General features: G+C 33.3%; 1 protein-coding gene across 2 annotated transcripts in view; it reads left to right on the plus strand.

Moving 5' to 3' along the window:
* KIAA0825 (KIAA0825 ortholog) overlaps positions 1–12,582 on the plus strand; it is a 355,127-nt gene that overhangs the window by 29,984 nt on the left and 312,561 nt on the right. For both annotated transcript variants that reach the window (XM_087430038.1, XM_087430037.1), the window contains exon 4: positions 3,087–3,756. In XM_087430038.1, coding sequence (XP_087286164.1) covers positions 3,087–3,756 — 670 coding nt within the window. The remainder of the gene's footprint in view (positions 1–3,086; positions 3,757–12,582) is intronic.

The following is a 12,582-nucleotide window of genomic DNA, read 5'->3' on the forward strand; positions in this document are numbered from 1 at the left end:
CCACTTTATATGGGAGGCCGCCACAGCACAGCTTGACAAGTGGTGCATCGGCGCACGCCCGGGATACGAACCACCTAACCCTGGGCCAGCGCAGCAGAGCGCGCACACTTAACGGCTTGTGCCACCAGGCCGGTCCCTCACTATGTGTATATTTATTTTAGTGACCATATTAGCCTGCCGTATATTGGAGTTGGGGCTTGTGTTTTGTTTTGTTTCTGTATCCCCAGTGGAATCCAGTGAGCTATTTGTTTTTATTTTTTATTATGATTTTTATCAATAAAATGAAATTTTATATAAATAAAGATTAAACATTATAATTCCTGGGTGATTTGTGGTGTGATGTATACCATATCAGCACCGCAAAGTATGATATGTACCACAATTATCTACCAGAAGAGGTTTATATTTATTACATTTTGTGTCTTTTCATAACTACTCGTTTTCTCTGTGCTCATTATTAAACATAATAAGATCGCCATCAATTTATCTATTAAGTTAGCCTTGTCTATAATTCCCTTCATCCCCAACCTGCAGGCATATCCAGTTCTTTTCAATCAAGGAGGCAACTTATACAAGACCACTGTTAATTGATGGTGAATCATCACATTGGTCCTTCCTTGATACTGACCACACTCCATGTTAGAGAAGTTTTTGTAGCCTTCAGTACAAAGGCTTTTTTAAAATTTTTATTTTATTGCATCTACATCTATAATCGTGGCTAGCTTGCAAAAACAGTTTCCCAAAGAAACAGCACAATTGTTAGAAAGCAGTATTTCTATAGCTATGGTTTTAATTTAATTTAGAGGAAAAAAGGCACTGTTTTTGTCTAAACATCAAACATTGACTAACGCAGATGTGGAAAATATCTTGAGGTTGTAGATGGCTTAGGATGACAGAATCCGATGAAAATAGTTTTTGGCTGTTGTTATTATTGCAGATGTCTCTTTAATGTTTACAAAGTAATAAAAGGAAGAGAAAGGAAGACTATGTGCCCTGAAGCCTTATTCTTTTAAGAAAATCCTCTCACCCATTATCTCTTGAAGGTGGAGCCTTGAAGAATAAATATGGATATAGTTATTCCTTTAATTTCTATTAAGAGCCATGTATATTGAATTTCATTAATATTAATGTAATAATGCTTTCTCATTTAATTAAAAGCAAAAGCTTTTAATTATCTTTTAATCTGTCACACATAAGTCATTCTCTATTCACTGCAGGGCAAAGGCTGCCTTAGTTTTGCTCAAATTCATTAGACTGATAGGCTTGTTCCAGACCTCGGTTTTTTTACATAATTGATCATGTTATTTTGAGCGAAGAACCACATTATTAAAACAGATCCAGATTAAAACGACTTTATTATCAAGTTTTTCCATGCTAAAAGTGTCAATCTTGACAGCATTTTTCATACATCCATTTTTTTCCATAGAAAATTTTTTCTTTATTAATTCTCTAGCTATTTAAATAAGAAACAGAGGGCCTCATTATGGCAGTTATACTGAAGTTATTTTTCAAAATTTAAGCAATCATACTAAACATGTGTTTTAAACCTCTGTAATCTATTATTCTTTGCTTGATCTAATATTTACAGTTATTGACTGATTTAAAGAAACCCAAGGTGAAGGCACAAATATGACTCATTTGTTTTATAGAATTTACTATAATGCTGATGTCCTGGACTCTATCTAAGGACATTTCTATTCCAGAAGTATCAAAAGAACTAAACACAGGGAGAATAGAGAGAGAGAAACTTCAGAAAGGTCAATGTACCTTGTGGCTCTCCAGAGTGTAGAAGAAAGAACATGGACAAGGAGAATGAAGCCAGGGATCCGTTCTTAGTTCTGTACTTTATTCGTGACATTTGGAAAATAACTTAAAACACGCTGCACTTTAGTATGCTTATCTGTAGATTGGATTTCTAAATATCTATAACCAATTTTTCATTACGAATAAGCCAGAGACTGTATAGAAAAGTGCTTTTATATAATAAAACACTATAGAGATATTGGATATTGTTACTTATTACAGACAGAACACTAAATTAGACATTGTAATGCTTAGAATGACTGAAAGCAAATTCCTGGAATTTGTCTAGGAGTTGTTCATAATTCTGAATCACAATACCTGTGATATCTTTGTCAACAAGAAATTTCAAAGCCAGCCTGATTTTATACCACTTGAACCTTTCTTTCATTTTTCTTATAATCAGCTTGTTGCTACTTAAAGAATATAAACTAATTTCAATATTAGCTGAAATAGACATAATTAGGAAAGTCAGCATGTAAGGAGAATGTATAATTCAAAGTCCAAAAAGAAAGTAATTTTTTGGTCCCTTTACTATTCATAATTACACCTACCATTGTTTTCTATCAGTTAACAGAAAATATAAAGGAATAATTAAATATCATCTTTTGGGGAATGATTCTGAGAGTGTTTTTTTCCCATTTTGTGTTAGTTATTTCTTTGGAGAGAACTGAAATATTTTCAGATTAATTTCCAAAGTAAAATCTTTTATGACATGGTTCTCAAAAAGGAATTTAGATGAAAGTTAAAGTCTTTAGATGTATTAAATTTTATTTCTCAGGATGGCAGCTATTAGTAACCCCTAGGCACATACTATATTTAAACGTCTCCATTTTGTATGTCCATTTGGGGTTCTATAATAATAAGTATACTCATTCAGGCATGAAAATTATCTACCAGGAATTAATTAGGGGCATGATCTTGAATTTATTTTGTCTTAGGAATACATTTCAATCGATGTTTTACTGTACATTTTTACTTAGAATTTTTAAGCTACAGCTTTCATACAGCTCAGGTTAGATTGGGGGTGGCTAACAATGAGGGCTAAAAACTATATGTCTGAAAATCTAACTGAAAATATAGTTCATCACCTGGGCATTACATTCTAAAATGTCTGAATTGATTAAATTTCAAATGCAAAAAAAAAAAATATCTTGAGGAGCATCAGAGTATTGATTTTAAATTGAAATGAATTATTATGAAATTGTGTACAACTGTAGAAATCATTTTTTCCTGTTACTCTTACAGTTAATCGTATTTCTAACATTATAATTTACTTTTATTAGCAAGATTTGTTGAAGAATGAACAAAATCAAGAAGAAATGATACTGGATTTACTTTGGGACCTCTCCTGCCAGAGCAGCGTTTCATTCCCATCTACTCTAAGTGGAACATCTTTCCATTTCCTCTCTAGGACTTCTCTTCATTCTGTTGAAGATCATTCCTCTATGGATGTAAAGTATATATGGGATGATATAAGACTACATCTTCGACGCTTCTTAGTGAGCAAATTACAAAGCCATAATGAAATAAACAATTCACAGCAAAAAGTTTTGTTGAAAAATCAGTGCATACAACAACTCTTGTTTCTTTATCCAGAATTGGAAGTTATAATCAAGTACCAAAACATACAGAATAAACTGTTGGCTAAACTTCTACAGAACTGCTTTCCTTCTTACGGCAGAGGATCAAATTTAGACATAATGCTTCGTGGATACCAAAGTACAATGCTTAAGTTATACTCAATGATAAAAGAGGATTTTGACACACTGTGTGAAATTTTAGCTCCATCCTCAACAGTGAAATTCATTAAAGAAACTTACCTGGATACTATTACAGAAGAAATGGCAAAATTTCTTGCAAATTTTTGTGAGCTGCAGTTCAAAGAAAGTGCTGTCCGTGTGATTAAAGCAAGCAAGAGCTCCAGCAGGCATAGAGGAGCAGTGCATGCTTTGGGTTAGTGATTTTTAAAATTTCTGCTTGGTTTATCTTAAGCCTTTTGATATCTTTAATTTTCTAAGATTTTTCTGTTTGGTTAAACCTAATTGCAAAGTTGAAAATAAATCAGAAAATAGATGTTATGATATTTTGCAGTACACATTTCTCTTATGCATTCCTTTTTCTGTAAGTATAGTACTAGAAGCGTTTTCTTTCCTGTTATTTAATTTATTAAAGATATTGTAAGTGTAAGTCAAAACTATTGCCAATAAGAGTTTTGGTTTTTTTGATTGCATAAATTATTGGATGAAACTGTATATAGATATATGTGTGTGTGTATATATATATATACACATTTATACATATATGCACATATATATTCAGATATATATATGTAATTTTTAACCCATTGTGTCTTCCAAAGCTGAAGCATTATTAGGTTAAAAAAACTGTTGAAATTTGCATTAACTAAAATTAGAAGTTTAAAATTATAATATTTTAGCCAATTCCAATAAAAAGCTATTGTGAAATACTAATAATAAAATTCTATATTATAATTGGTTACAGAGGCATAGCATTTTAATATAGCTAATTTTAAAAGTTCCTCTAGTATTATTTCTATAAGAATATATACAAATAAAAGATGATTTGAAAATTCCTAATTTTACTCAAGAGATAAATGAAAAAGGAAAGAAACTATTGTGATGTAATAAACTTCTTCCTATCATCATTTAATTTCCCACCAGTGGAGAAAAATCAAGGTAAAAAATATTATTTTGAAAATTATATTAGTCATGCTTTTACATAAAACTCTGAGGTATACTCTGAGGTATATATCTAAATAGGTTAATAAACTATATTTTTTAAGCATTTGAAAATTATCATTTCGTGAATTGCTATCTTTGAATTTATGATCCCCTTATAAAAATTTCCGTAGCTCACTATATTTTTACTCACCCTCCTTAATAAAGTGCCAGAATACCAAACTACTCTGATATATGAATTTTCAAATACTTTAAAGTTTTCTCTTAAAATTTTTATTTTCTCTCGGAAGCTGTATCACATCACAGGACAGAGATGCATCAGCCAAGTTTATGTTATGGCAGAATAGAAAGTCAGTTAATTTAGGAACATTACAATTCTGCTCTAAGCATATAGATTTTCATTTTAATTGTTAACACAAATTTTAAATGCATTTCATGAGTGTACTTATTTTCTAAAACTTTTATATTCTCTAAAAAAATTTCTGCTTATTTATGAAGTATTTTCAATATGAAAGTTTTATATGTGCTAAATATAGTTTATAACAGAAGAAAAGATCCATATGGTTGAAAATATGTGTAAGTTGCTATGGAGTCTTTAGGGCTGATATTGAGGTGTTTTCCCACTCGTGAAAGAAAACTATGTGCCTTGGCTTTAACACCAAAATTTAAAACATTTTCTACAAGTCCGGGTGCGCTGATCTATCTCAAGCTCCTTTATCTGAACTTTAGTTGAAATCACTTGTTAAATGAATACTTTCCATATGCCCAGCACTGTGCTAAGTACATCCCATTCCTTATTATCCCATTTTCGTTAACAAGGAAGGAAGCTTAGAAAGATTAACTTGCCCTGGATCATGTTGTGCAGAGTCAGGATTCATATGTAGGTCTTTGTGTCTCCAAGACCCGTATTCTCAACCATTATGCTATTTGACCTTGTCTCAAAGTGTAGAATTAAATGCTTTGTCACTTGCAAACGAAATTTCAAACAGCACTGTACAAGTGGGCTGCTTGAAAATCAATTCAGTTCGGCTTTATTGAGCACCTACCATTATTAGCAAGGCGTTTAGCAGCTACCATGTTTAAGGTTCTGAGCCAGACACAGTGAGGGGAAGAAAACTAAAGGGGTAACTGCTGCTAATGCTGTATGAGAACTGCTAAACTAACTCTTAATGGATCAACCATACTTTCTACTAATATTTGACCTAATGACTAAATTTTATTTATTAAGGAAATACAGTTTTAAATGAGGAAAATAATAATAATAATTTATTAATATTTACCAATAAAAATTGTAACAATTTATATTCCTGTTTGAATAAAATGTAGATTGGCTTGAATAGGTTGTATATTATTTTTATATATGTCTATATCTTTATGTTCACCAAGTCTTCGATATTTATCCTGAAACTATGGAAAAGATATTCCTTAAGTAACAATGGCTAACATTTATTGGGTCAGACATTGATGTGCCTTGTCTTATTTAATCCTTCTAACCAACTTAGAAGATAGGTACAATTATTTATTATCTCTATTATACAGTGAGGAAGCTAAGGCAGAGAGATATTAAGTAATTACTCAAGGTTACAGAGTGAAGCCCGGATTCAAACTCAGGTCTGTCTGACTCCAGAGCCTTTACTCTATGTCTGTGCTCTACTGCCTAAGAGAACAGGAAGGAAAAAGCACATTGCATTAAAAACACTGCTCTGAATCCTCTGTATGCTGACTCTACTTTAGCATAGTCATTGTTCTACTTGTCTCTAAACTGTCTCACACGTCTCTCATTTGAAGACTGCATAATGCCAATTAGAAATTTTTTTGCTTATAATTCCAATTTTGTGATCTATCGATATATCTTAAGCAGGCCTTGTATGTATACCAGTTTTTTTGTCTCCAGTTTCATTAAGATATAATTGACATATAACATTGTGTAAGTTTAAGATGTACAACATACACTATAGCTTGTATGTTTTGTTATTTGAAGAAAATGATGAAATAATGTTAATATAAATATTACAGTGTCTTTGTGATTTGGTGATCTATCCTAGAAAAGAATAATATTATTTTTACAGATACTCTTTTACAAAGTTTCAAGAATGATTTAAGAACCAAGACTTTCTTAATAACTCTGATTTTATTAATCTGTATTCTTAGAGTTTCTCTAATAATTTTTGAGGAAAATTATAAATTACTTTATAAAGGTTTATACTACACTATTTTATTTTTTCATTTAGTTTATAAGGCTTTAAAGTCAAAATAAACAACTTTCAAAAAGCTAGAAATTTGCATTTAGCATTTTGATTACAACCTTGTTTGTCATTATCTGGGGAGTCAGATCCATATTTACACATGTACAGGTGTCATCTACATTTCAGGAGACTAGTACCATTCTTATATTGTAATATTCTTCTGTGTCTATATTTGGAGTGATTAAGTGACCAAGTTACTTTTAAAATAGTATTTTCTTTGGATTTAAGAAAAGTTATTGCTACTTTTCTCAATGCTTGAAAAAGAGGATTGTTTACATGTAATAAACTTCAGTTAAATAAATCCTCTGTATTTAATATGAAATGATGCAATTAAGAGATTTCAGTCATAGAATAAATTTCATAGTCCCCAGTATATCTTACCCTGAATTTTTCTAGAGGTTACTGTTAGCTTGAAAGAGAAAGACTTAAGAGAGTATGATATGTGGCTTTGAATATTTGGAAGGTCTAAAAATCTGCAGCAGATGAGAGTTTGAACCTGAGTGGCCTGTAAAGCCACTTGCCTTTCACAGTCTCTTGCTATTTTGTTTAGGGAAGATTGGGGGTAAGGGAAACAGAATCCCTCAGGGGATGAAAAGATCCTTCAGGGTGAAGAAGGCCCTCAAACCAAAATAAAAGTAGAATTCTTGGCTAGGGAGTCACAGCTTAAAGTCACCCTACTGTCTCTCCTACTCCTCAAGTAGTTCTGACTAGCTGAATGGTGATCTCAGGGAAAGGCGAAGGAGTATACTGAGGCCAGTATGCAAAATGCATACAAAAAGAAGCATTCATAGGAGTACTGTTACAGAAGAGACTAAGCCTCCTAGGATACTGCCTCTGTTCACCCTGTTGTGCTCCTGAGACAGAAGTAAAGATCTCCATTTGATCGCTGATGACAATTATGCTTGTTATTAGTTGAAGCTGGAATTTCAAGTAATACAAAACAGTAAATGGGAAAAAAATTCATAAGAGAAAGTAATATCTTTATTGAATTAGCACAAATTTCTTTAAAATAGTAATAAAGTTTCAGTGTTTTTTGCTGTATCATTGTTGAAATGATGATCTTTTTTCTCCCCACTGCTTTATCATAATTGCTATTTTTTAATGAAATACTGATGTATTCCTTGTTTACAATTTCTTTAGTCTCAGAAAGTGAAAAGTGCTCTTGATTGGGAGTCAAGGGTTCTAGTCCTAAATCTCCCACCTCCTTGTTTCGTGACGTTAGATAAGTCATTTAACCTCTTTCAATTTTTCTAATCAATAAGATGGAAGGGTTATATTAGGTAATATCTAAGGACCTTTTAACTCTAAACTTTTTCTGACTCTGTAAGTGACGTTGAAATCATTCCACAACCAGAGTTTAATCCTACAATTTGTCGTTGGAAACTGCCACATTTATTTTCTCTACTGGCAGTACAGATGTATTAACTGGCTAAGCATGTGGCTTTGTATGCCACGGTAGCAGATGCAAAAGCCTCCTTTAGATCTGTATCTGTGTGATTTTTCTTTTGCAAGTGGAACTTGAAAATAACAATATGAAAACTGCCCACTTCTTGTGGTTACATTTTTTATGAGGATGGAAGGGTGGGTGATTAAGCAAAAAAGGAAGTCTCCTTCCAGCTTACATCTGAAGCTATTCCTAGTAATTCTTGTCTGGGTTTCCCCTTTGATCCCACAACCAAATGTTTTTGTTTTGTTTTATTTTTAGTTTCTTTTTTTTATTTTTATTTTTATTTTTTTGTAGGAGCATCTTTAATCAGATAATTGAAAATTAAGATCACAGGCAAGTACTGGAAATGTAATTATTTTTCTGTATTGTTGATTGAAAGAAATCCATATCCCTTTCCTCTGGCATGTATTTAAAGCAGGCAAGGCAGGGATTTAATAATGACTTGTGTTTTGGCCTGGGGAAGAACTGGCTCGTTTCTGCAAGGCTGTAGACAGTAGGCATTGACAATACTATTTCTCAGAAAGTATCTCTGGATCCATACAGATGCTTGTATAAGTACAAAATGAAGCCTCAGAATTAGTCCTATAAAGCATGGAAGAGTGATCTTGTCCTAAGAGTCTGTGGGTAAAAATTTCAGAAGCCATATTTTAATGAAACATTATACATGTTAAACTTTTGTAAATAATTTTAGTATTTTTTTCAGCATGTAAAGAAAGTCAAAAGTGGTGATTTGGGTTTTAACATAATTGATCCTAAAGCCTTTCCTTCTGCCATTTATGTCACATGGCATGTTCAGTGTCTTCTTGAGGCTTCTCCTAGAATATGCTAAGACAACCATGCCATCAGCAGAGAGAAGATTTTTCTTCCCTTTTTGTGAGTCAGGAGGGCATTTGCCATTCAATCTGATTCCTTTCTGTACTGTCAGTCTCTCCATGGTAGAAGTGCACAAGGTGATCAGTCAGGGTTAGTAAAAATTAGAACTATTCATTTTTATTTCATCCTTTATATAGGAAGCAGGACAGGACAAATTCTTCATGCCATTTAAGACAGTGTTTTCTGTGCTAAAAGTCATTCCTACCATTCTGTTTCTTGAGTTTTGATAAGGCATCAAATAGCTTAGGATCTATTTTGCAAGAAATACTTGAAAAAAGTGTACGCTTTGAAAAGGATGCTACTCAGAACATGAATTCAACATAAATTTTTGTTACTGTTTTTGCATTGATCATCTTCATTTTTACTTAATATCTATTTAGAAATATACAAAGTCAGTCATATAATAGATACTGTTTTTAGGTGCTTTTAATTTGCCTTGTACTGTGCTAACCACTTTATGCACCGGTATACCACTTGGTTCTTACAGCTTCTCTGAAAAGTTGGATATTATCCCTATGTTATAGATATAGAAACTGAGGTTTGGACAAGTTAAGTAGTTCGTCCAAAGTCCCACTGCTAGGAAGTACCTCAGCTGGGATTCAAATCCGTTTCTGAATTACAACCAAACCTACTCTCTTAACTACTGTGACCTACTGTCTCTTGCTAAATGAATTCACTTGTAAGATAAAGAATACTTTTATAATTTGAAGAATAATTCCCAGTTTAGCCACTTTTTAGATCCTGATTTCTGTGTTGGACTTTCTGGAATTGTAACACATATGTTTATTTCTCTATATATAAAATCAAACAAACTTGAATTTTGTAAGGAACTATGATAGTAATAGAGTGCAAAGCTGCAACATCTATTTTCTGTTTGGGAAAGATTTGGATAGAAAAAAAAATCCAAGACTTTACATATTAACACATGAAAAGGAAAATAATAACATTAATTTTTGACTTAATACAAACAAAGTATCTTGATGGAGACTCTCATTTTATTCCTAGAGATGCAAGTAAGCTGCTTACATTTAAGCTTTAGCCAGTTAAGCTAAAAGTAACTAAGTTACTGAAATAGTTGAAGCAATTATTGCCAAGTCAAGATCATTGGGGAGGAAGAAATTTTTCCTCCCTCTTTTCTAGGTTCTTCTGAATGGTGTAAGAATTGAATTGACATAAGACAGGTGAACAGGAGAAAGTCAAATTTAATTACGTATGTAGGGGAACCCCAAAGATAGGAGGTTCCCTGACAGTCAGGCAATTGAGGTTTATATGCCATCCTGAGCTAAAGAGAAAAGGGGTAGGGGTCCGGGACTTCAAAGGTGAGGAAGACAATTTAAAGGAAGAGGGGAAAACAAATGTTTAGTAAACAAATATTTGCCATGCCCTGCAAAGACAATGGGACACAGGAGGACTTTGATCTTCCAGGCCCTGCTGAGCTCTTCCCATCACACCCAACCCATGTTCTTTGCAGATTATCTCTGCAGATAGTGCTCCTCCTGGACCAGGCCCTCTATCTAAATTCTTTTAGGCAGTTAAGGGAGAGGTAAAAAGCAAAACTTCCTGAGTCTTTCTGTTTCTTAAAAATAATCAGCCTAAAATAATCCTTATGCCAAAGAGACACATTTTGGGGTGGCAAATTTTGTTCCCCTATAAGATCCTCTTTATGATTAATTAATAACAATACCATTAGTTAGCATTATGTTTGCGAGATGCTTCCACATTTTTGGTTTTTTTATTTGACTTATCTTTGTTACATTACCACTCTGAAATTAAGTAGTGCAGCAATTCTAGTTCTTGTTTTATTGGTGAAAAAACTAAAGAATTTTGGCTGGTTAACATATCAAGTTTGAGACAGAACTAAGATTCGAAGTATCTTACCTCTGTACCTCAATGCCTCATAAAAAAATAAATGAGAAGTCTGACACTAGAATGTCTCCTCCCTAAGGAATTGATGGTGTTTTTAAGTTCTTCCTACTAAAGGTTGTATCATCTTTGAAAATTATTTATTTGGTGAAAAACTATGAGAAAAATGACTGAATGTGTATATGTATGAGAGGGGGATGTATGTTATGTGCTGGGGTAGATGTGTAGATCTGCGTATATGTATGCATATCTTTATTTACCTAAAACGTGTTTTCTGCTGCATGAACTCTATTTTTCTGACTCAGTTGTTGACCATTAAATGTTCTGAGGCCTCTGAATCTTTGTTCTAAAGACAGTAGGGCAGCAAAGATGGAAAATATATTCCATAAGAGAGAAAGTGGATGCAATTTGAATTTAGTAATATTTTTCTTCCATGCAGCAACGATTAGCAAATGCTAAATTGCACTCAGTTATCAACTCCTCCCTCTTTAGAACACCTGTGTGTTCTTCCTAAGGGTAGAAAGAATATTTCACTTGCTACATCCTCTAATTATGACATTCAGATACTAAGGATGGTAGATAAAAATGGCACACTATTTGGTTTCTCATGAGGGGGTCATAGGTCGGTTTGAGATTTATATACCTTATTAACCATGCAATAACATTTTTAAAAACTGAAACACTAAAATAAGGATTAAAATACTGAGATTTTAAAACTCTTATTTTTTTACTTGGAAAAAGAAATTATCTAATTAAAAATATAAGTAACATATTAAGAGCAGAATGAAAATAACTGCAAAAAAATCATTGAAAAGAAGTTTAGGGGCCGGCTCTGTGGCTTAGTGGTTAAGTGTGCACGCTCTGATGCTGGCGGCCCGGGTTCGGATCCCGGGCGCGCCCCAGGGCACCGCTTCTCCGTCCAGCGCAAGGCCGAGTCCCACGTGCAGCAACTAGAAGGATGTGAACCTATGACATACAGCTATCTACTGGGGCTTTGGGGGGAAAAAAAAAATGAATAAATAAAATCTTAAAAAAAAAAAAAAAGTTTAGAATAAAATTATTCTAAAAGTGAACAAATTTGTTTTGCTTCTATTCTATCTTGAGAAAGAATGTGGACAAGTAATTTACGTGAGGTTGTTGTAAGCCAAAAATTCATTTTCTGTAGAAAGTGAGTTGCTATGTCACTATGCAACCTTCCTAAAACTTTTCTGACTTCTGCTTTCCCCTGCTAAAATTATTTGTTATTCTCTATCTTGAATTATGAACATAATAATACATGTGAATGCTTAGTTCTTTTGTTTAGTGTAAAAACATTTACAGGTTTTTACGTTTACAGGTTACGAATATCTAAATTCTTTTTTTTTTTTTTAAAGATTTTATTTATTTATTTTTCCCCCAAAGCCCCAGTAGATAGTTGTGTGTCACAGCTGCACATCCTTCTAGTTGCTGTATGTGGGACGCGGCCTCAGCATGGCCGGAGAAGCAGCGCGTCGGTGCGAGCCCGGGATCCGAACCCGGGTCGCCAGCAGCGGAGCGTGCTCACTTAACCACCAAGCCACGGGGCCGGCCCTCTAAATTCTTATTTAACATATGGTCATTTTTTCAGTGGACTATGATAATGTCGAATATTGTTTAATTAACATGGTTTTCC

Source organism: Ceratotherium simum, chromosome 4 (genome assembly GCF_057802395.1).
Source record: "Ceratotherium simum simum isolate JZ-2026a chromosome 4, ASM5780239v1, whole genome shotgun sequence".
NCBI lineage: Eukaryota > Metazoa > Chordata > Mammalia > Perissodactyla > Rhinocerotidae > Ceratotherium > Ceratotherium simum.